Genomic DNA, 26,000 nt, shown 5'->3' with positions numbered 1-26,000 from the left:
CGGACAGTTGTACTTCCATGATGTTCCAAACTACAAAATACTGGTATGATAGAAAGCTAAACAAAGCAAAACTCAACAAAGTTTCAGGTGAAGACAACATCACAGCAGAAACTGTAAAACCAAGTAGAGATCTAGGTGTCACAATTATAAAAGAAAAATTATAGACACTGATACAATTCTAGAAAACTTGAAAGTTCCATTTATTCACTCACTTATTAAAAAATGGGAGAAAGCAGATATCAGTAATTAGAGGTATTTCATTGTTGCCCTTAAGAGTTCAAAATGTTACCGAAATCACTTACGAATATATTAAATCCTTAATTATATAAACAAATTTAAGCGTCAAGCTGGATTTAGAACAAACACTGTCCAGAGCATATTCTAAACGTTATTAAATAATTAGGTACATGAAGATGCAAACTGCATATGATTCATAAAGACTCTCTCCTCAGTCTTGAAGGTATTTGCGGTAGATAGGAAACCTCTGCAATTAAACGAACCCTTACAAACAGTTTAAAGTTAAATTTCTCGAAACAGCTGCTAGTCCCTTCCAAAATAAGTCACCTGTCAGACAAGGAAACAGTTGGTCGCGACAGTTACTCAAGTTTTTGTTGAAAAAAGTTAAGAAATACACGAAGTTCGGTAGATCGAAAGAAGCAATAAATTGTTTGGCGTTGACATATGATATTGTGATAATGGGTAGAACCTTTGAGAACGCAAAGAAAACTCTAGAACTTAAGAAGTAAACAGGTCAAATGGCAGACGTACAAATGACGTTGGCAGAATACGTGACCAATGACAGGAATTCACAAGAATATTTAACACGAAGCATGACAATTGAAACAAGAGACAACACATGTGGGTGAAAATATAACACGGAAAGCGAAAAAGCACAACTGGAAAAAATGAGAGCATAGATGCAAGTGAGAATTCTGTACATTAATAACGTCTTTCTGAATTGGTAACTGAAGGCATTATAATACCGTCGTAGAACCAGAATTACTCTGTGGATCAGAAACGCTTGGTTCCAAAATGGCGTTATATGATTTGGAAAAGATAGAATATTGTAAAAAATGTTAGGTCCAGTCAACAGTGATGATTACAATTAAGTTTTGAGAGCAATTCAAGAGATACTCACTCTACCCTAAAATAACCGATGAGATCAGCAAAAGATGTGTTACACTCTAGGGATATCTGAAGAAAATGGACGATACACACATTCTTCAGAAATAGGAAAACACAAAGCAAATTAGTGGGGAGGCAAGACTGGAAATGACTAAGAAAAAATAGACAGCAAGATACCTTGCTCAACAGACATTCAGACTGGAGGTTAAGAATTCAAACCGCTGCCCTTTCGGAGTGCTGAAGTAGTGTGCATAATGCGTTCCCAGGCGCGAGCATTGAATTGAGTGGGTTAGTTTTAAAAGCCCGCCACTCTTTTCGACAATTCCGTTTCATGAGAGAAAATGAAGTTTGAAGGGTGGACACATCACTACATATAGGAACGCTGTAAGTATCCTGTATACAATCGGTGCGACGGGATCGTAAACATTTGGTTTTGGAACTCCGTGAATCAATTACTTGAGTGGTTTTTCAACGTTTTACCACTAGTGTGTAGTCGGCACCCGCTGTTTGTGACAGGAATTTCAGTAATGATCCTAAAAATGCAAAAGTTTTTCACAAATTCTCGGACGGTGGTTCTGCCGAAAACGGGAGTAATGATACAGTGAGAATGCTTCTTGGACTTCTCAGAAACAGATTTCATTCTGTAAACAAAAACCACTGAGAGGTCCTACCTTCATTCATTCGTTCGTTCATTCGTTCGTTCATTCATTCATTCATTCGTTCATTCATTCATTCATTCATTCATATTTTTGCCACCGGAAAAAGATAAAGAAATGTGATAGCATATGCACATTGATTGTGTAACTGGTTACTAATGCAAACAGGAACAATAGACCCACAGACAACACTGTAGAAGGTAATGATGGTGTTGCTTATAAACCTTAGTAGCCTCACCTATTCAAGAAAATCTATTGAATCGTACGGTAGCGCAGTGAATATAGGTGCGAAAGTTGAGTACCATAACATTTTTGAGTGGTTAAGGTTAGCCAATCGATTATAACGACGTTCTACCTCGCACATTCAGATTTCAAGACTGTGATCCCAACACCATTCCGATGACCGATAAAATATTATACTCCAGTAACTTTCAAAGTGATCTAAAGAGAAAAAGTCTCTGAAAAAAACTGGAGGAATACATGCCAAATGAGGAGGAAATTAACTTTATTGAATACTATATGTAATTCGGCACCACTAATGAGTAGATTGGGAATTTTAATTTAAGAAGTATATTCCATGTATGATTATGTACTGCAAATATTTATCTTGTGAAATTTTGGCGCAATTTATTGTTTCTCTAAATAATTGTTGCTTTTCAATTGAAATCAAGAAGATAAACACACCAATGAATCGTGATAATATGAATTTTGTTTTTTCTTTCACATCGATAAAATATTGATAATTTATTTTTAACATCTGTATATCAGGAAATATTCATATCGTACCTCCATGCTGTACCTCCATTTAGTGTACGTGGACCTGATCGGTAAAAAGGAGACTTCAAAGAAAGGCGCGGAGCCATTCGCTAGTTGGGGGTGGTGTTGGATAAAAGTGACGGTCTTTGTTGGGGTTAATCAATGCCAGTAATTTTCTGTTTGCGTGCGGATTTGAGGATGATTGATTCCTTTTTATTGTACTCCTGTTTTGTTGAGACGATTGTCGGTGAGTCTGTAGTAGTTAAAAACTGTGTAAGACTATTAGAGGTGTACATATTCCAGTCCAATGGTCGGATTTCGGAATCTTTCAGTAAGATTTTGGTTGCGACAGGTCTTAGTACTTAATCATCAATAATTGAAAGAAGAATAATCTCGTCCCACAAGTCAAGCGAGGTCGACAACCCTCATTCTAGCACGATGCTACATACTTAGCAGTCCGGGTAATTTACCCGCGTCCGCTAACTTTCCCGAGTTGGAAAGTAGGGAATCGGGTGCACCTAAGACTTCCACTATAGTCTTTGTTCTATAACGCTAGAGGCTCCAATTTTCGTATGGCATTAGGCGCATGTGTTTACTATAGCATGTATTAAAACCATAAATATACCACTAAACGTTTCATAATAAAAAAGCTGGTAATCATGACATCACTGCACTGCGTCATTTCAACCGACATACCGTGTACAATGACGCAGTAAGTGGGGTAAATAAGAGCAAGGAATGGTGTAAGGTATCTGATTGCATACACCTTACAGTACTAAATATATGTATTGAATATTATGTTTATCAAAGAAAGCGCTCAACTAGATGGTTTACAAAATGAATACAACGAAAATATCAGCTTAATTAACTACGGAACAGATACGAATGAATGATGTATTAAAAAATAACTAGGAAAATAAAGATTATAGTAAAAGTGTATCCAGTAAATGGTCTCTTGGATATTTCTAAAACTAACGCTTCTTCAGAAAACAGTGACAGTTTTAGTTTTCACGAGTATCCCACTCGCTGCGTTCAGAATGGCACGAGAAAGCACATGAAATACACCGGTACCATTTCTCGCGATCTTTGCCGAATTCACCACATACTATGCATACATCTTTGCGTCTGGTATGTAATGCTGGGTAGTGATCTGTGTTATAGGAGTCCCATTATGATCTGCACTGATGGCATTTCTTAACTCAATCGCCGTCCAGGAAGCTCTGTTCGTTTTTCAGGTATAAGTCCTCGGCATCTGAACAGAGAAACCCTTTCTTACAAGAATGATGCGGTATCACGCACACGGCGTGAATTACACCGAGAAGCATGGCGTATATAAAAGTATTGTTCCACGCTCCCGCTTTACTTAAAAGAAATAATAATTATATAATCGCGAGAGTTAATGTGCAGAGATAGGCATAACAAAAAGACTTGTATTTTGCCATAACAGGAAATAGCGTCCTCTTAGGAACTAGAGATAAAATGTTAAAAGAAACAGAAAAACATACTACTGCTTCTTGCGTCAACTGGCAATAACGGTTCCCTCGTTCTGTGTGCTTATTTGTATAACTAAGCACCAGATGGCACCACCGATCAGATAAGACTAGCTGTCACAGCTAGACATATTGACGTGCGTCACTGTACCCGCTGTGCCAAAGTCCACCATTTCCCACTAAATGCTCGGAGAAGAACGTAGAGTAATTTCTTTCGCGCGTAGCACATCTGCAAGAGTGCACGGATTCTGGCCACGGCCGCCAGTGTGATGTCGCGCGTCGCTACTGAGGCTCTAGGAACGGACCGAAACGAACGTTTCAACAGAGTTGGTGTAACGCAAACAAATCCCAAATGGAGACTTGTTAATGCAACCGGCTATTGAGAAGGCTGACGTGGGCACTTCATTAGAGTGGAGTCGAGGTGGGCGAATCGGAAATGTGACCCGAAACGAAAAGCATTTTCGTGGTCTGTCTCTGGAGCATTAGTTGTGTGGGACGTCACTGAGAACAAGGACACGATAAATCCCTGATTCTGAATAGTCATGCTGCTGTTCTTGCTCCGCTTCTCTCGAAATAAGAGAACTAAAAAGATGTAATTGTCGTGACTAGGGCCTCCCGTGGGGTAGACCGTTCGTTGGGTGCAAGTCTTTAGATTTAACGCCACTTCGGCGACTTTCACGTAGATGGGGATCAAATGATGACTAGGAAAACACAACACCCCGTCCCTGAGGGGAGAAAGTCTCCGACCCATCCGGGAATCGAACCCGGGCCGTTAGGACTGACGTTCTGTCGCGCTGACCACTGTTTTTTAATCTCGTTTTGTTCGCTTTCGTTTGTTGTATCTGCTCTGGGTGGACGTCGAAATACACCCGTTTCAGATCGTTGTTGATCCATGAACCCAGTGTTTTTTATTACAGAGGGCAGCTAGCCCTCTGACCAAACACGCTGAGCTACAGTGCCGGCTAACCACTCAGCTACCGGGGCTGGACAACGAGAGAAATGTTTTATAACCACTGCGTGATTTCGCGTAATGAGACAACCGTTGCGATACTAAGGCCACAAGCTGATAGTTACTCCTGTGTGCAAGACGGGAATCAATTAACAGCGGAGGACATGCAAGGTGTCTCTGGACAGCTACACGAATAAGTCCTGTAGCTGGGGTGGCATGTTAACTGCACTCAATCATATTTGTGCCCAGGAAAATTTGACGAAAGGTCAATGTGTGTCCCTGTTCGAAAGGTGAAACTTGTCCGGCAGGATGTACACTCCAAGATAAAATCAACGTAACGCGAAGGAATCGCCCGAATGGGACGGAAATCGGTAGACCTGACGCCCCGGACAGAGGTGAGATACTGATTGTTGTCCACATACGCTTCAACAAGTGGTGGTCTGGGGTGCCATTTCATTTCATAGGACTCTTTTGGTTGTCATGCGCGGCATGCTTGCCAGCAAAGCGGTACGTTGACGCTATTCTACGCCCTGTTCTGTTTTCCTTAATGACAAGCCCTCCTCAGCTTAAATTTCAGCAAGATAATTGCCGCCCGCACCCAGGGAGACTTCCTATTGCTTGTCTGCGTGATTACCAAACACTACCAGTAAGGTCGCCAGATCCCAACTGAGAACGTTTGGTGCCTTACAGGCAGGACCCTTCAACCATCCCGGGATGGACATACTTTGGCACGATATCCCTTAGTAGGACATCAAACAACTCTGGCAATCACTGCCAAGCCAAATAGCTGCTTGCGTAAAGGCGAGAGGTCGACGAAAGCGTTATTGACCTGATGAGGGCATGAAGCTCATACTGTTGATCATACAGTTTCTCTCTAAATTGTAATGATTTGGTTATGTGTACATACTTCACATTTCAGTTCTATTCGTATAATTACTTCTTTTATCTTAGAGTACTGTATAATAACTACTTATGAAGAGGACTGAAAATTCTTGACAAGGAGTGTAGTGCTATAGTTTCTAAAATCGAAGGTCACCGTAATTCATTATATTATGTTTGATGCTACTAGAAAATTTTTAATTCATAAATTACAATGGAAGACATAAAAATGAAATAAAAGCATGAAATTAAAAAAAAATTATACTTGACAATGCATGATTCAAAATAAACACAAAATAATGTATCCAAAAAGATAAGGGTTATCGGTCCATCGACATAGAGGTCATTAGAGATGGAGCACACGCTCTGAATGTTAAAATGATAGGACAGGGAGTCGGCCGTGTCATATGAAAGGAGCCATCCCTCCATTTGGATGGAGCGGTTTAAGGAATTCACGGAAAACCTAAGTCTGCACCTCCCGAATGAGAGTCCAGTGATGTAACCACTGCACCATCCCGTTCGGTCAATAATGTAAGTTCCACACTAGTTTAACAGCATATAGCATTCATTTGAGAAACGGAAGTCTTCCTCTTGTACCTTCTTCTACTGAGTCAATGTCTTATGCACATAAGAGAATCGAATCGTTTGAGACATTGTGCTGCAGAAGAATGTTGAAAATTACGTTAACTGATAAGGGAGCGAATTGAGGAGGTTCTCCGCAGAATCAGCGCTGAAGGAACTTACGGAAAACACTGCCAAGGAGGAGAAAAGCATAACAGGACATTAAGACAGAGTACAACATACGTGCCACAAGAGGGAGCTGTAGAGGGTGAACACTGTAGAGATAGGCAGAAATAGGAATACATCCAGCAAGTAATTGAGGACGTACGTTGCAAGTGCTCCTGTAATGTGAAGAGACTGGCAGCGGTGAGGAATTTATGGCGGGCCGCATCAAATCAGTCATTATACCCTTCCTTTAATAAAAAGACTTACAAATACAGCGTCCTCAGGAGTTAGACATTGCTACTCTCATGAACTAAGCGGCTTAGTGTTTCCTCGGCAGTACATTGATTTGTTTTCAACATCAAAAAACCAGAGTTCCTAACCCTTCGGTTCTTTTTATGATGTTTATTTATTTGCTACTTTATTTTGGTCTATAGTTTACTTATAAGAAAGGGCCAAACGTTGCACAAGAATTGGCAGGAATGTGGCATTTAACATTTATAAAAATTCCAGATGTGTTAGGATAACTAAGCATTATGGTATTTAAGGGGAAAACTGTACATAAAATATCTACATTGAAATAATTTTTAAGGGAAAGGAAATTCCACAAACTACCCTTCGGTCATATGGCGCACAGATCCAGAATCCAGAAGGCACGTGCTACTACTCTACTCTACTGTACTTCGCTGCATTGCTGTATCAGAAATTTTGTGCACCCGTGTCTAGGGGTAGCGTCTTTGATTAGGAATCAAAACGTCATCGGTCCCGGATTCGAAACTCGCCATCGCTTAAAGTTTGATTAATAATCAGCATTGGCGGCCGAAGACTTCCAGCGTAAGAAGTCACCCTCATTCTGCCAACGGCCTTGTCAAAGAGGGCGGAGGAGCAGACAAGAGGTTCAGGACACCCTCTTGTCGTTAGGGTGCGAAACTGCCCCTAAAGGCGGAAGAATGAGGAATGATCAACGGCACGAGGATGCAGAAGGCATTCGAGGTCCCTGCATTAATGGGAGGTTTAATATCTTTGGCCCGATAAAAGCATGTTTTTCGAGAATTTTATTTCTCTGGATGTTACAGATATCAATGTCAAATTTGGGTAAATTGTTTGATTTTTCCTCTACGAACTGGAATTTTTCCGACTGTAAATGTTAAAGAAAAAAGGCGGAAGTGCCGTCTCTACAAAACATTTCAATGTAGACCTCCACGCGCGGTATGTCACAGGTCAGCCGGCTCGTCAGAAATCAAAATTGAGTTGACGTTAGCGAAGTATATAAGATTTTTGAGTTGTACCTCCCTTAAGTTATTTGGACCATAGGAAACAAAATGGCGGGCATTTGAAAAAATAGGGTTTTTTCGTCGATTTTTCGACTTCGTAAGCTAAGTAAAAATATTTACAGTTGACGGATCGGAATGCTGAGGGAATTAGATTTGAAAATGACACTTAAAGTACCAAAGTTTGCTAATTGGGGAGCAAAATACCTGAAGATGGTCGAAGTAGAGGATATAAAATGTAGACTGGCAATGCCAAGGAAAGGGTTTGTGAAGAAGAGAAATTTAACATCGAGTATAGATTTAATGGTCAGGAAGTCGTTTCTGAAAGTATTTGTATGGAGTGTAGCCATGTATGGAAGTGAAACGTGGACGATAAATAGCTTAGACAAAAAGAGAATAGAAGCTTTTGAAATGTGGTGCTACAGAAGAATGCTGAAGATTAGATGGGTAGATCACATAACTAATGAGGTACTGAATAGGATTGGGGAGAAGAGTTTACGGCACAACTTGACTAAAAGAAGGGATCGGTTGGTAGGACATTTCCTGAGACATCAAGGGATCACCAATTTAGTATTGGAGTACAGCGTGGAGGGTAAAAATCGTAGAGGGAGACCAAGAGATGAATACACTAAGCAGATTCAGAAGGATGTAGGCTGCAGCAGGTACTGGGAGATGAAGCTTGCACAGGATAGAGTGGCATGGAGAGCTGCGTCAAACCAGTCTCAGGACTGAAGACCACAACAACAGCAACAACAACGGATCGGAATAAAAGTGGTACAACTCCTACACAATTTAGCTAACTTCGTCGGAAACAAAAATCATGCCAATCGGTTAAGTAGATTTAAAGTTACCATACCGTGCGATAAAAAAAGTCATTTCGAGAAAAACGCGTTTAAAGTTTTGACTACATATAAATGCAATATTATGCAATTTACGTTCACTCTTCTATTCCTGATCCACAAACTAATCCCTCCTCTCTTCACAGAGGGCGTTCTGCTCGATTTGGGCCATCCTGCGCTGCTCCAGAGTCGCTTGGATGGGCGGTGGCAAGCGGTTTTCGGCCGCTTCAATCCGGTGGTCGTCCAAATGCTTGGCGAACTGCGTCGAATAGTCCCAGGGTGACGTCCATCGTTGTCATGGTCTTCGGAATTACTGAATACGCTTCGTTGAAGCTGCTCACTGCCATGAAAGTCGCAATCTCCAGTCTTCGCACCGGAATGCAAAAGCTTGGGGGCTAACTTCAAAACACTTTCATTTGAATTTTGTGTTTTTTCTTCCAAGCACCGGTACAGTAACTCGTCCTCCGGAACGGTCTCTTGCATCGGATGAATCATTTTTTCAATATCTTTGGAGAGCGGTTGGTCGTGTTGATATTTGTCCAATGTCCGGTAGCCTCTGCAATGCGCCACTTGCACCAACTAGTTCACCCAGCCGGACAATATTGGTGTTGTGGGTGGTCATCCGTCGAACACTTGCGGAAATACGTTGCCCAAATTGCCTTCATCTGTTCCGAATTGGAATGCCGTCAGATTGCCAAGTCGTAGTACGTCGTAAGTTACTTGGACACTTTACAGTTTGTCATGGGCAAGCACACACAATAAATTTTCGCCGCTACAAACTCGAAATTCCCGAAAAAAACTGGTGCGTGAAAAAGGCCGTTTTCATGCAGGTGCAATTTTTTGTCAACCGCGAATAACAAACATTTCCGTTCCGTATTCGGAAAAACAGTTTCAGGGGTGGACTCTAAAAACTTTCGTGGATCCAAAAATGTAATTGAAAAAATTAATTTTTTGAACCAAAAGCTAGTAAACCTCCCCTTAAAGACACACAACGTGTATCCGCAGGACATTTGGCCTGTAACTGATAGTGTCATGATCATTCCTCCATTGGCAAGAGGTTCCGGAATGGTCCGCCCTTCGGATCTCCGGGAGGGTACTGCCAAGGGGCAGGTGACTGTCAGAAAAACACTGAATTACCAGCGAAACGATAACGTACGGAGAGGCGGGGTGTGGAATGTCAGAGGTTTCATCGTGGTAGGAAAGCTAGGAAATCTGAAAAGGAAAGGCAAAGGCTCATTTATAATGAACAGGAAGGTAGAGCACAGTGTGTGCTACAGTGAACAGTTCAGTGTTACGTTCTAATTACCAGAATCGAAAGCAAACGAACAACGACAACGTTAGTTCAGGTAATGATGTCGATGTCGCAAGCGGAAGATGAAGAGAGAAAGTATGAGGATATTGAACAGTGCGTAAAAGGAGACAATAATCTAATAGTCATGGGGGACTGGAATGCAGCTGTAAGGAAGGAGTAGAAGAGTAGAAGCAAACGTTAAGAGAAGATGCAGTAGGCACAAGCAACGAGAGAGAACAAATACTACTTGACTTCTTTAATAAATTTCAGCTAATAACAGAATACTGTTAAGAACCACAACAGGTGTAGGTACACCTGGAAAAGGGCGGGTTTATTTATTTATTTATACGCGTCCAGAACAGAACGTATTATACATAATATATTCCATTACTACCCAGAATTCCGCTGCACGGACTGGCTTATCATTTGCGACAACCTCATCGTCCATGGAAACAGTTTGTGACAGTTTCCTGCAGTACAGATAAACTTGTTAGATTACATCATGGTCAGAGATTCCGAAATCAGATTCTGGATTGAAAAGCGTATCCAGGAACAGATACAGACTCAGCTCGCAATGTAGTAGTGATGAAGAATAGGCTTAGGTTTAAGAGATTAGTCAGGAAGAATCAATACGCGATGGAGTGGGATACGAAAGTAGTAAGGAATGACGAGATACATTGGAAGTTATCTAACGCTATAGATACAGCAATAAGGGGTAGCTCAGTAGGCAGTATTGTTAAAGAGGAATGGACATCTCTGAAAAAAGGCGATCACCGAGGTTGAAAAGGAAAAGTTACAAAGAAGGTAACTGTGAAGAAATCATGGGTAACAGAAGAAATACTTCAGTTGATCGATGAAAGAAGGAAGTACAAAAATGTTCAGGGAAATTAAGGAATACAGAAATAAAAGCCGCTGAGGAACGATATATGTAGGAAGTGCAGGGAACCTAAGACGAAATGGCTGCATGAAAAATGTGAAGAATTCGAAAAATAAGATTGTCGGGAGGACTCACTCAGCATATAGGAAAGTCAAAACAGCCTTCGGTGAAATTAAAAGCAACAGTGGTAATATTAAAAGAGCAACGGGATTCCACTGTTAAATGCAGTGGAGAGAGCAGATAGGTGGAAAGGGTACATTGAAGGCCTCTGAGGGGAAGTTTGTCTGATGCGATAGAAGAAGAAACATGATTCGATTTAGAAGAGAGGTGTGATCCAGTATTAGAATCAGTATTCAAAAGGGCTTTGGATGACTTAAGATCAAATAAGGTAAAAGGGATAGATAACATTCCATCAGAATTTCTAAAATCGTTTGTGGAGAATGTACGAGTCTGGCGACATACCATCTGACTTTTGGAAAACGGTCATCACTCCGAAGACTGCTAGAGCTTAAAAGTGCGAGAATTCTCTCACAATCAGCTTAACAGCTCATCATCGAACTTTCTGTCAAGAATAATATCCAGAAGAATGGAAACGAAAATTGAGGATGTGTTAGGGGACGATCAGTTGGGATTCAGGAAAAGTAAAGGCACGAGAGAGGCGGTTTTGACGTTGCGGTTATTAATGCAAGCAAGACTGAAGAAAAACTAAAGTACATTCATAGGATTTGAGGATCTGGAAAAAGCGTTCGACAATGTCAAATGGTGTAAGATGTTCTAAATTCTAAGAAAAACAGGGGTAAGCTATAGGGAGAGATGGGTAATTAAAAAATATATAACAGAGCCAAGAGGGAATAATAAGAGTGGACGACCAAGAACGAAGTACTCGGTTTAAAAAGGGTGTAAGACAGGATGTAGCCTTTCGCACGTAATGTTTAATTTGTGCATCGAAAAAGCAGTGATGGAAATTTAAAAAAAGTTCACAAATGGCATTAAAATTCATTATGAAAGGATATCACATAAGATTCGCTGATGGCGTTGACATCCTGAGTGAAAGTAAAGATAAATTACATGATCTTCTGAATGGAATGAACAGTCTAATGAGTACAGGATACGAAATGAGAGTAAATCGAAGAAAGACGAAAGTAATGAAAAGTAGCAGAAATGAGAGCAGCGAGAAACTTATCAGGATTGATTGTCACGAAGTAGTTGGAGTTAAGGAATTCTGCTACCTAGCCAGTAAAATAACCAATGACGGACGAAGCGAGGACATCAAAAGCAGACTAGGCAATGGTAAAATGGGCATTGCCGGCCAAGAGAAGTCTACTAATATCAGATATCGACCTCTAAGTTGGAGAAGAAATTTGAGTTTATTTGCAGCACAGCATTGTGTGGTAGTGAAACATGGACTGTGGGAAAATCGGAACAGAAGACAATCGAAGCATTTGAGACGAGATGCTACAGACTAATGTTGAAAATTGGATGGACTGATAAGTCAGGGACGAAGATATTCTGTGCAGAATCGGAAAGGAATATGTGGAAAACACTGACTAGGAGAACGTACAGGATGGTAGGATATCTTTTAGGATAACAGGGAATGACTTTGATGGTACTAGAGGAAGTTGTTTAGAGCAAAAACTGTACAGGAAGGAAGAGATTGAAATACATCCAGCAAACAGTTGAGGATGTACGTTGTTAGTCCTATTGAGATTGGCACGGGAGAGGAATTCGAGGCGGACGCATCAAACCAGTCAGAAAACTGACGACTCGACAAAAAAAGTGGGGGTACAATTCAGCACAGCACTAGACTACACTACACACTACTGCACTTGCTATCAGAACAGAGCTAGATTTCTCATTTTTTTGTGCAACTAACCTCTGGCGCACTGAGGCACGACTGAGGATTTAGAGGCTGTGCCACAAGAGCTCTAGAGACTGAGAGATGGCTACCAGGGTCTCAGGAAACCCGTTGCGGTCCTCCCTGAAACTCATCTCCTCACTGCTTCCGGAAGATAGTTTTAGGTGGATGTTCTGGTTTGGTTCGTCTGTCACGGTGTACGGTCTCTTCGCCGTTGTCTTTCTGCAATGTAGGCTTGCACGTAATAAGCTGATATTTTAACTGTCAGCGAGTTCAGGTTGTGCCACTGTTCCTCATTCGTTATTATGTTAAAGACACTTGCACTACCAAAGAGGTTTGTCTTGGTCTGTAAGATCTTGTCTAATTTCACACTCGCAGATAATGTGGTCTGGGATGTACATTGCGCCACATTCACAAATGTCTGGTGCGTTGTCATATATTCGGTAAATAGCTGGAATATGTGTCATGTCGAGACAGGTAGTTAATAGCGCTATTGGTCGAAAGGAAGTATGACAGTCTGGATCTTTGTCATGTTAGGAAGGTACTGCAAAGTCCTCTTCGCTCTTTCTTCCCCGTACCTTCTCTACAGTGCATGCTTTTTTGCCTTATTCGATGTGGCTCTAGTATCCAGTATTTCCTTTACTTATCATGTTCGCCATTTTTGACCCTAATTTGTGCACATCTTTTCTAACAGCTAGGTCCAAAGGAAGCAGGCCCAGTATCAGAAACAGGACGTAGGAGCGCACTTCTCTGCTGGCTGGAGAGCCTGTGCTATCCTTAACTGCGAACTTCTTTGGCCAGTTATTGCTATTTTGTTCGGGATTTTAATGCTTTTCTGGTAGACTTTCTATATATGCATGAAAGTTTTGCTTTTCGTCTATTTATTTTTTCCTTTTCACAAGTTTGTCATTTATTCCGATTATGAGCTTTCTAGGTCGTTATAATGTTTCTTTCAGTAACGTATAAAATGTTTTGTGTGCTGATATCAATAGTTTTCTCTGCGCCAGCTGTTTAGGGTTTCAAGAACCACCTTACTATGGTATAATTTAACCTTTGTGGTGGCAGTTCCTATAATTAGATCTGGGCTGACGTTGCAGCCTCTGTTATGTTCTGAAGTTGGTTCAGTATTGGCTCTATGAGAACATCCCAGAACTCTGGACCACAAACAGAGCCGTACAGGCAGCTGTTGGTGACGTTCTTCACAATTTTCTTTCCGGGACGTTCTAGTTGCACTTGTCTGTCCGTGCAATAATAGCATAGGATTTTACAGGGGCACTTCGAACAGTCTGTTTCATTCTTTTAAGCAGGGCAAGATACAATAAATTGTCAAACGCCCCAGCTGCATCAGTCATTATACTTATAATGTGCTTGTTGTTTGGAGTGTTTGCGATATTCATTGCATGATACATCGTATCTTCTGTGTATTTCCCGTGCCTGCTGGGCCTGTCTTTGATCCTTTGACCAGCAGCATAAGTTTTTCTTGTACTTCGGCTGGGGCGTTTACCAAACAAATCGGCCAACAAGATTTCGGTTTTCTTGGGTCTTTCGTGTTTCCCTTGTTTAATATAATCAAATGAGAGATTTTTCAGATTCTCGCCATCAGTCCCTGCAAAAGGCATCTGTTTAATAACACATACGGTAAAATATCATCCACTAGCTGATGCAACACTTCTGCTATAATTCTATAAGGCTCTGGTGCTTTTTCCTTCTGTAACTTCAGTGTTGCCAGCCTCTCACCTCCTCCTGGCTAGATGTAATCACTATTATTCACACTCGACGCTAGTAATACAGAACGAAGAAGCTGATGTTGCTGTGTCTTCATTGTTGCTGCGTCTTCCATTGTTCTGTCATCTGGCAACGGAGTTCTGAGTAGGTACTGCAGTGGAATCTCGTCTCATCATGAAACCCTCATACCGTCTCAGAGTTGATAATATAGTTGCTGATAGAATATAGTTGCTGATAGAACCTTGTTTGTTTGAAAGTTTGCATGGAAAACTCTAAAACATCTGTTACCATTTGATCCATGATGTATGCCTCTCATTTTTGTACTCTTGTTTGGTGTAACAGCTTTTTGTACTGTTCAGTGAATGTTCGGAGGAAGCTTGGGCTTCGTCATTTTGCTTCTTCCCACGTGCCTCCCTCTGTATCTGATCTCCTTGTCCTGAACCGACTGCAATGTTTGTCCCAATCCGTCCGTTTTGGCGTCAACATTAATACTGCTTCCTTGTGGAGGTTGTATCTTTAATTCTGCCTTTAAAAGCACTGCAGCAACACAGAATGGACCAATTGGTTTGGACCGGTTACGTTGAAGCCTGCATCCGTGTTATAGGTCAGCCATCTTGGATCACCACCTGGGATTCTGATGCCATTTGGTGGTGTCCTGGATTCCGATCTTGGACTGTAATGGTGTTGGCCTGGTGCCTTGGATTGCCATCTTGGATTTTAAACATAGCACAAAAAAAAGGTTCAAATTGCTCTGAGCACTACGGGACTTAACATCTGAGGCCATCAGTTCCCTAGAATTTAGAATTACTTAAACCTAACTAATCTAAGGACATTACATACGTACATCCATGCCAGAGGCAGGATTCGAACCTGCGACCGTAGCAGTCGGGCAGGTTCCGGACTGGAGCGCCTAGAACCGCTCGGCCACCGCGGCCGGCTTAAACATATCACAAGTGACCTACTTCCACTGCGTCATCATGGAAAAATGCAGTAGGCTACAACTGTGTTGGTCCTAAGAGGTCTTTGCTAACAGCACCAAACTCTTGTGGACACTGTTGCTACAAGTATTAATAGCCCCTAAAGCAGCATGATCGGTATCTGAGTGACAAAGAACTTGAACTTGACTAGACCTTCGGTGTTTGCCCTAAAGCTCTATGGAACTCTACAGCTTACTTTCAGTGAATTTTGCTGCAGCGTTGTGGTTTATTAAAATTCAGCTGCAGTATGGGGCATTTCTTGCAATTCCACTGTAACAGAAGATATCTTTCGAAAATTCACCTTCAAGATGAGGATGTATGGAGTGAAGTGTCATACAGCCTGATCAATTCATGAATTGTTCGATTTACCGCCATATTCAAACTTAATATAAAGTACCGAAAGTCTGAATTTCATCTGAAATACTTCAGAGTAGCCTTCACATAGTCTGTATAACTTTGAATAATTCGAATTTCTAAGACTGCCGAAAATACTTCACTACAGTTGTTTATAATTCCGTGGTCCATAAACGTTACATCACTTATCTCCTGACAAACAACCTCGACTAGCTGGAGACTTCCTGAATTAATGTCCTTTTTGAAGTAATCGGTCCAGTGCTTATGAGAAAAGTCTTAGAAATTCTATGTATACGTGTAAACTTAAAAACACATGTTACGCTACGTCATCAGTCACGCACACCCTCAGATTCCTCAACTCTAACAGTTTAGAAATATGCTGGAAATACCTTGTGTGTAAGTTAAAATACAATACTAGCGAGAAATCACTCGAAGCACTTAACAGTGTAGAGCTATCTGAGCATAATATACCTTTCTGCTTATAGGAAAGATGAGAGTTCAACGCATCATGTATGTCAGTATCAAATTTGTCAACAAAGGTACACGTGCAGCAAAAATTAGTGTTAATTAAAGAATAATAGTGCCAACTATCAAAGTGTGAGATTGATGCATTACAGCTAGTCTGGATTTACGGTATGAATCCACTACTACCACCACCACCACCACCACCAGAACAACCACCACTAGTAGTTGGGAATGTGTTTTCAGATTTCAGTATAAACAGTAAAGAGTTCTGACTGATGGTCTTAGGTCTCACACCTCCTCACATAGTCGTCTGATCCCATGAACATCCAATGCCTCACAGCTCTGGAGACATGAAAGAATCCGCTGTAGCATGTTATCTGCTGACACTCTGATGTCGGCGAATTTTAACTCGTAATTACAGTAGTTCTGCAGTGAGTGTAAATCTCTTTCAGATAATCGTTTTTACAATGATACTTTACAGTGGTATCCAGAAAGAACTGCATTTGTAACATGAAGAAAACTTGACACTGATGACAAATTTATGCAGCCATAACATTCCGAACCTTTACATGGCAGCGTTCAGTGGAGTTACATTGTCTTCTGTCAAGTACCTCCATCAATGTTGTGAGGAAAACGTATGGTGTCTATGCACTACTAGTATGTTGGTCTCCAACGGATCTGTGCAGCTGTCTAGCTGATTTTACTTTAAAATACGTATCTAAGGGCTGTAGGATTGCATTAAATCATCTCGTTCACAATATGAACTCTTTACATGTGTTCAGTGACACTAGCATATGGTTTTCTAACTCGCATACCACTTAATTCAGAATTAATCTTTTTCAGATTAGCATGCATTCTGTCAGAATGATGGAAAATCGCAACTGCCGGAATTTAACAGACATGTGATGCCATATACTTTAATGATTATTTCCCCATCGCCCCCCCCCCCCCCCCCCCACTGCATCCCTGTAACAGAATAGGCTGCACCCTGTTGTAAAATTAGAGCAAGTTTGAGTGTGTTATCTTGGAGCTGGGTGCTGTTACCTGGCCATGGTGGGAGGTGCACTGCCCACATTCTGATGACATAAAATAGTGACGTACTGATAGCTCCAACACTCGCTGGTAGAAGTGGGTTGCTGTGTACGCAGATGTTGCATTTCATCTGGAGCACAGACTGCAGTCGCACCATTAGCCATACTGCAATAGTCTCTCGAACCTATATGATGTCATGGTAAAAAGGTGTACGGCAGCTGAGGTTGTTTGGACACTGCCTTTGGGTGGGCTACTGTCATCACTCCTGTCAGACACTGCTACATTCCATACTAACTAGAGGTTCATCATAAGTATTCTGTGATCTCGGACACATGAGGGCTTCACAACACTTTGCATCAGGCATCTCAAACATGCACTTGACCACCAGCTGGCAGCGAGGCCGTCAACAACAGGGTGCACATTTGGCGGCTGCAGTGCGGTATACAGTGTCTGTTAGCTGGCGTGATCTGTTGGGAGTGCTGCAAGCTGATCTGTTAGGTATGTTTAAACAAGGAAAGTGCAACTGCATACGTCTCCCATCATCATCCTACGCATTGCAGTGACATGTTACTCCAAAGAGATATACAGTTTAAAGTCAGGGCAAGTGTTCTAGTTATGACAACCTATGGGCTTCGCATCATTTTAAACTTACTATAAGTGGATTCTTACGTCGCAGCTTGCCACAGTAAGTTTGAAACCCAAGAGCAAAGAGACAACTTGTGTAATTTCAGAATGGCAGGAAATTCAAAAAATCCTCCTGTTCTAATTTTAAAGCGGTGGCAAGAAATTAAAAAAAATAAAGTTAGGGCAAGTGAATTTTTGAGTGCCGCGTTAAATATAAAACTGTAATTTTCAATATTCCATAGTTCCAAACGTGGGCAAAATGGACTCTTGGCTTTGAAACAGAGTATGTATAGCTGTGATGCCAGAGAGACAGGGAAATTGTTTTAACTCTCACTAGTACTATTTCCCACTTAGCAAGTGACCTGACAGACATGCTTATGGTGCAGTCTGGAATTGTGACATTATAGAGTGCACTTGTGTTCCCAGATCAGCCATCTTGTAGTTCTGAATTTGACACCTACAGAACAGTGCACTGTCCTGGATTTTTTAAATTTCTCAGCAATTTATACTTACAATAATTGATCACTGAGCTATCATAGGGGTGGGGAGGTGGCGGGGGAGGGAAACCCTGCAGAAAATTGGAATGTTTTGAATTTCGCACCATTTTATACATGGGACAATTGACCTATGATATCAGAGGGATGGGGACAGGCGAGGGAACAGACACTGGCAGGAGTGTGAGAGGTCATTGTCATCGAGGGATAGTGTGGAAATTGACAACAATGCAGGCTGTCTTCGAATTGGCCCAGCTGTACTACAAAGGCCCTTCATAGGCTGGCTGTACTTGCTGTTTACAACAAATCCGACACAGTTCTTTAATCCACAGGCAGAGACGACAGACCACGGGACGTTGATTACGGCAAGATTGAAAGGGAGAGGCCCTCCTCTTAGGAAAAATCTAACACACACTGCTTGTCCTTACCACAGTTGCAAACAAGTCATTGGCACACTCGCGTGGTTCATAGACAGCAAGGTGAAATATTCATAATGGTGAGTGCACACTTCGGTTTTGTATCTTGTAAATTGATATTATTGTAAGTTGTGCTAAACATTAATAGTCCGCAAGTTACTGTATTATATTACAACATTTTACTTATTATTATTATTATTATTATTATTATTATTATTAATTAAATCCAAGAGAACTGTGGTACCTTAAAGGGGGACTGACAGCAGACCCACGGAACATCTACAAATATAGATTAAATCCTTAAAGGGATAATATAGTTCCAACGGATTTCACAACCGTGATAAACATCTTGAAACATGTTTTCTGCATCGGCTGTTAATTTGCATTTCACTTTTATTTTTTGTACTAAGAATTCGTGGATGTTGTGCAACCTTTCTCAAGTCAAATGTTCCACCCGTTAACTACATATTGTTGCAGTCGGTCAAGGAGGTCAATTCTTAGTCTAAAGTGCAGGGACGGTATGTTTGGGCAACAGTGGAACGGTTCTCCTACGACAATAGGTTTTGCGTTCTGTCAGGACTGCTTGAATATTGGGGGACATACTGATGTGTTGAAATTTGGCTTGTTTATTCTGTATTTTACTTGATTGCTGTGTGTGTGTGTGTGTGTGTGTGTGTGTGTGTGTGTACGATCAGTATTTGCTTACAAAGTGCTAACAGAAACATTGATTTAAATACGAAAGTTTCGCTTGTGGCGCAGATATGGAGGAAAAGAAACCAGTATAAATATAAACTTTGTCGGAGGCAATAACTTCTGGCATGGATTGAATTTAAATTCTCATATGCCATTGGGCGGCTAAGTTTCATGGTATGACTCCGTCTGAGAGTGTATTTCAAGATTTTATAGACTGGTAGACATTACTGCAGAGATATTATAATTAATATCGGGTGTCACAAATCACTTAGAAAGAGCGCGAATACGACAGCGTCATATTCTCGCCTCAGCTGACCACCTGACGTCACTTCCTCATTAGCCAGGGCAGACCGCGGATGCCGAAGTAGAGCGTGGGAGGAGGCTTCAGTGCTCACACCGGTCAGTGACCTGTTTATACGATGTGCGGCTTTCACAGCGGTACGAGTGTAATTATCTTTACGGGCAGAGACAGACGTAATACGGGCCCAGAAAATGCCTGTCTGTAACCTGCCGACACCTACGTGACACAGGAATCACATTTTTTTGCCTGTCTCGTCTATTCGAACAATACCCGATTTATCTGGTTGCTTGGCGAACTGATTGTAATAAAAGGTATCAGGTTAGTTTTCGAAACGACCGCTAGTCCGTAAAAAACACGCTCTACAATCTACTACTACCTTCACAAGTTGTTGGCACACAAACAGAAATAATCCCATAAAAAAGGTTGCTTCATAAATACGTATAAATATTATCTTATTTTTCAGTGATTAGAGAAACTACGGAAATGTTGAAATTAGATGGTTGGACGGGTTCTAAACCCTGCACATCGAGAATGCTCCATCACGCGCAGTAAGGTAGATGCAGATGTAATGGTAATTCATTATATATACATCGCTTGACAAGTGAAGCACCAAGAAGCGGAGGAAGAACCTAAATGAAATTTCACCAGCTGATAGGAAATGTGAGGTTTGCTCAGTAACTACAAAAGTGAGTTACATGTACAATCAATTTGGCAACATGGGCCCACTTATTTTTGGTCTCGATATGGACACTGATTAGCTTGGAAACAGTGTCAGAAAACCGATGTATTGTCTCGTGGGACGAGCTGGCCCAAAAATGCGACGGGTCCTTCGTATCCTGGATACTGACAGTGGGATGAAGTCCGAGTTCGTCCGACAGTCCCTCTATTTGAGACGGATCCGGATGGAATCCCAATATGATTTTACAAAGAGTACTCTAGCTTGAATTTATCATGAATGTCTCATCCAACTCAAAGTCCCAAGACACTGGAAAAAAGCGCAAGTGACTCCAGTATATAAGAAGAGTAAAAGAGCAGACCCACAAAATTACAGCCCAATATCTTCAACTTCTGTTCACTGCAGAATCCGTGAATATCCAATTCGGATACAATAAACTTCCTGTAAACTGAGAAGCTTATGTCCACGAATCAGGATGGTTTTAGAAATCATTGCTCTTGCGAAACTCAGATTCCCCATTTCTCAAATTATATGCGGCGAGCTATGGATGAAGGCCAACAGGCAGTTTCTATCTTTCTAGATAGCCGGAAAGCATCTGACACGGTGCCCCATAGCAGGCTGTTCACAAAAGTACGATAATATGAAGTAAGTTCACAAATATGTGAGTAGCTCGAAGGCCTCTTAAATAATAAAACACTGTGTTTTCTTTGACCGCGAGTGTTCATGGGGCACAAGAGTATTGTCAGGAATGTCGCACGGAAGAGTGATAAGACTGCCCTTCTTCTCTGTATACATTAATGATTCGGCGGATAAGGTGGGCAGCAATCTGCGGTTGTTTGCAGATGATGCCGTGGTGTACGGTAAGGCGCTTCTCAACAACAGATTCGATGACCGATGGATTGGTAGAAGCGGACTAATTCCATGGCCTCCACGCTCTCCTGACTTCAACCCTCTTGACTTTCATTTATGGGGGCATTTGAAAGCTCTTGTCTACGCAACCCCTGTACCAAATGTAGAGACTCTTCGTGCTCGTATTGTGGACGGTTGTGATACAATTCGCCATTCTCCAGGGCTGCATCAGGGATTCCATGCGACGGAGGATGGATGCATGTATCCTCGCTAAGGGAGGACGTTTTGAACATTTCCTGTAACAGTTTGAAGTCACGCTGGTACGTTCTGTTGCTGTGTGTTTCCATTCCATGATTGATGTGATTTGAAGAGAAGTAATAAAATGAGCTCTAACATGGAAAGTAAGCGTTTCCGGACACATGTCCACATAACATATTTTCTTTCTTTGTGTGTGAGGAATGTTTCCTGAAAGTTTGGCCGTGCCTTTTTTGTAACACCCTGTATACACATTCGTTTCTCTCTCGCTCTATTTGCAAGTGAAACAGGCAAGGAAATGAATAGTAGTGGTACAGCGTACGGACGCCATGCACCGTATATGTAGCTCTGGGGATTTTGATGACCACTGGACTACCTCAACTTTTGCCTTGTGTGGACGGGTACTGACATGTTCAAAATTGGTACGACGATACTGTCACATGATAGGTAAGACTGACGTAGGATATCCGTGACACTTAGTTGCGCTGTCAGTTCCTTCAACGACTGCCAGCTATAATCTCAACTGATACCCGCCAGGTGTAGAACGGCTGTGCTACTGCAAAACGGTGTAAGAATGTGACTCCACATCTCGCCGCAGTACTGTCCAACTGTGGGTATGCGTAGCGGAACAGAAATTAGTGTCCTCGCCGTTCAAAATGCGACCCATTCCTCAAGGGCGCGTGGTTCCCAGTCACAGCACCATTCCAGTTCCAGCCGTTTGTGTTGCGTTGTTAACGGCATCATACACATGGGACGATACTTTACTAGGCAGACTACAGATAATTTCCAACAAATGGTGCGGGATGATACAGGGAGCCCATTACTAGTTCGCGGATGGCAGGTACAAATGTCAATAGCTTAAGATGTGCTTTCTGCACTATACGGCGATCCCGTCTTGTAGTGGGCAGAGACGGTCGACCGGGATACTGGCGACGTGTATACGTGCCCTCATTTTCCCACTCAAACACAGGACCACTTTCACATCCGAATGCCCCACAAATCTGGATGTTTGACAATTCTGCTACCCAGCCAAATGGACACACACGAAGAGACCCCTTTTAAATTGTCAGGTGTTACACGCTCTCTTAAGACTACGCAGCATCTCCATGCCGTTCATAGCGATCACTCGATATCTGACGCTGTTCACACCCCTTATACAACCTACCAAGCCGTGTAATAACACTTAGCACGAGCGACATTGTTGTCACCGTTCTACGAGGTGCATTCAAGTTCTAAGGCCTCCGATTTTTTTTCTAATTAACTACTCACCCGAAATCGATGAAACTGGCGTTACTTCTCGACATAATTGCCCTGCAGACGAACACATTTTTCACAACGCTGACGCCATGATTCCATGGCAGCGGCGAAATCTTCTTTAGGAGTCTGTTTTGACCACTGGAAAATCGCTGAGGCAATAGCAGCACAGCTGGTGAATGTGCTGCCACGGAGAGTCTTTCATTGTTGGAAAAAGCCCTAAAGTCACTAGGAGCCAAGTCAAGTGAGTAGGGAGTATGAGGAATCACTTCAAAGTTACCACGAAGAAATTGTTGCGTAACGTTAGCTCGATGTGCGGATGCGTTGTCTTGGTGAAACAGCACACGCGCAGCCCTTTCCGGACGTTTTTGTTGCAGTGCAGGAAGGAATTTGTTCTTCAAAACTTTTTCGTAGGATGCACCTGTTACCGTAGTGACCTTTGGAACGCAATGGGTAAGGATTACGCCCTCGCTGTCCCAGAACATGGTCACCATTATTATTTCAGCACTGGCGGTTAACCGAAAGTTAAGTTTTGGTGGCGGTGAATCTGTGTGCTTCCATTGAGATGACTGGCGCTTTTTCTGGATTGAAAAATGGCATCCACGTCTCATCCATTGTCTCAACCGACGAAAAGAGTCCCATTCATGCTGTCGTTGCGCGTTAACATTTCTTGGCAACATGCCACACGGGTAGTCATGTGGTCGTCCGTCAGCATTCGTGGCACCCACCTGGATGACACTTTTCGCATTTTCAGGTCATGCAGGATTGTGTGCACAGAACCCACAGAAATGCCAACTCTGGAGGCGATTTGTTCAACAGTCATTCGGCGATCCCCCAAAACAATTCTCTCCACTTTCTCGATCATGTCGTCAGACCGGCTTGTGCGAGCCCGAGGTTGTTTCGGTTTGTTGTCACACGATGTTCTGCCTTCATCAAACTGTCGCACCCGCGAACGCACTTTAGACACATCCATAACTCCATCACCACATGTCTCCTTCAATTGTCGATGAATTTCAATGGGTTTCACACCACGCAAATTCAGAAAACGAATGATTGCACGCTGTTCAAGTAAGGACAACGTCGCCATTTTAAGTATTTAAAACAGCTCTCATTCTCGCCGCTGGCGATTAAATTCCATCTGCCGTACGGTGCTGCCATCTCTGGGACGTATTGACAATGAACGCGGTCTCATTTTAAAAACAATGCGCATGTTTCTATCTTTCTCCAGTCCGCAGAAAAAAAATCGGCGGCCTTAGAACTTGAATGCACCTCGTACCTGTCAGAGAAATGCAATTTTCCATTTACGAGTAAATACCATTCATAGTGTGCACGTGTAAGTAGCTTATCAGTATTTAAAGCGGGTTGTGTAGATCTTGCGTGTTACGACCAGCGTGGTTCCTCTTAAGGAACCTCTTATACTGGAGTGTCTTCTTCTACAAATCATAGTTCTACTAAATCTTTATCCCCCGGCAAAAGTTGTATGATTAATAAACACGCTACTTTATTTCAGTGACACTGTAGTTATACTTCAGGCTTACAGTTTATTTAAAGATTGTGTGTACACACTGTGGAAAACTGAAGGTTTAACTTTCGCATCAGTAAAATATAACTAATAACAGATTCTACATTACTTCAACAGTCAGAAATAAGATATAGCGTTGTCGAGCAATAACTAAATACGGAATAAGAACGCGAACAATCACAATCCCAGGAGGGAAGTAAATCATCGGAACAGTGTCGATTCTGCAGTTTTTTTTTTTTTTTTTTTTTTTTTTTTTTTTTTTTTTTTTTTTTTTTTCTTCTTTCCATCGGTCTTCCGAGAGGTTCCATTTGAGCTCATTTCCTAGTGCTTAGTCCCAACGTATTGGATAATTTGATGGATACTTTTTTGTTCAAAAATGGCTCCAAGCACTATGGGGACTTGACATGTCATCCGTCCCCTAGACTTAGAACTACTTAAACGTGACTAACCTAAGGACATCACACACCCATGCCCGAGGCATGATTCGAACCTGTGACCGTAGCAGCAGCGCGGTTCCGGACTGAGGCGCCTAGAACCGCTGTGTCACACGTGCCCTATAGCTTTTACCCTACATCGCTCTTCCTATGGAAGTAATGCCCAGAAGTATTGACACATGTCCTATCACTTATGTCCCTTACTTTAATTGGTATTTTACATTTGTTTATTTCCTTGCTGCTTCTGCACAGTCTTATTACGTATGTTATGTCGTCAGTTCACTTAGGTTTCACCATCTCTGTGTAATACCATACCTCAAGACAATAGTTTTTTTCTTCTCGCCGGCCAGAGTGGCCGAGCGGTTCTAGGCACTACAGTCTGGAACCGTGCGACCGCTGCGGTCGCAGGTTCGAATCCTGCCTCGGGCATGGATGTGAGTGATGTCCTTAAGTTAGTTAGATTTAAGTAGTTCTAAGTTCTAGGGGACTGATGACCTCAGATGTTAAGTCCCATAGAGCTGAGGCATTTTTCTTCTCGTTTGTCACTGTAAATGATTGAATTACACGCAGTGAGTGTTTCACACGTATGTTTTTTAAGAAAAGCAGTGACTGTTATTCGTGAAATCAGTGTTGATTCGAAATATTACGTTACTATAGAAAATAGAAAAGTGATCAGTGCTATTTTAATAACCATGCTGGCAGAACGAGCAATAAACACTTAGCGTAAGAATTAACACAGCACTGCTGAGACAATAACGGCGTTGTTGCCGTGTGTTGTGTAAGACATGATCCAGGGCTAGTCGATACGATAGCTTCTCGCTATCGTCGCAGGACGTGCGTTGTATTGCAGAATGGCTCTAATCCTTGTCTCCTAATGTCTTTACGAAGTGACGTAGCAATGAAGTACAATGTTCCAAAAACTGTGTTCACATGTGTGTGAAATCTTATGGGACTTAACAGCTATGGTCATCAGTCCCTAAGCTTACACACTACTAAACCTAAATTATCCTAATGACAAATACACACACCTATACCCAGTGAGGACTCGAACCTCCGCAAGGACCAGCCGTGCAATGTTACATTTGCTTTAAAAGACTGAAGATTTGTCTGTCATTTCTGTGAAATAATCGATGAGGAAGGAAACTATATAGTACAGTAATAAATTAAAAATTTAACAATTTGTTTATAGCACACAATAAAAATAGCCGATCTGCTGCT

General features: G+C 41.8%; 1 protein-coding gene across 2 annotated transcripts in view; it reads left to right on the top strand.

Moving 5' to 3' along the window:
* The window catches only part of LOC126354118 (uncharacterized), a 515,275-nt gene that overhangs the window by 71,419 nt on the left and 417,856 nt on the right, over positions 1 to 26,000 (top strand). Inside the window, exon 2 of one of the 2 annotated variants that reach the window (XM_050003513.1) lies at positions 18,715 to 18,878. The exons of the other annotated variant lie outside the window; for it this stretch is intronic. Within the exon in view, the coding sequence (XP_049859470.1) occupies positions 18,876 to 18,878 (3 nt within the window). The 5' untranslated portion in view covers positions 18,715 to 18,875. The remainder of the gene's footprint in view (positions 1 to 18,714; positions 18,879 to 26,000) is intronic. 2 annotated transcript variants of the gene reach the window in all.

The sequence above is a fragment of the Schistocerca gregaria genome, chromosome 3 (genome assembly GCF_023897955.1).
Source record: "Schistocerca gregaria isolate iqSchGreg1 chromosome 3, iqSchGreg1.2, whole genome shotgun sequence".
Taxonomy (NCBI): Eukaryota; Metazoa; Arthropoda; class Insecta; order Orthoptera; family Acrididae; genus Schistocerca; species Schistocerca gregaria.
This window is presented reverse-complemented; position numbering and strand designations above follow the sequence as displayed.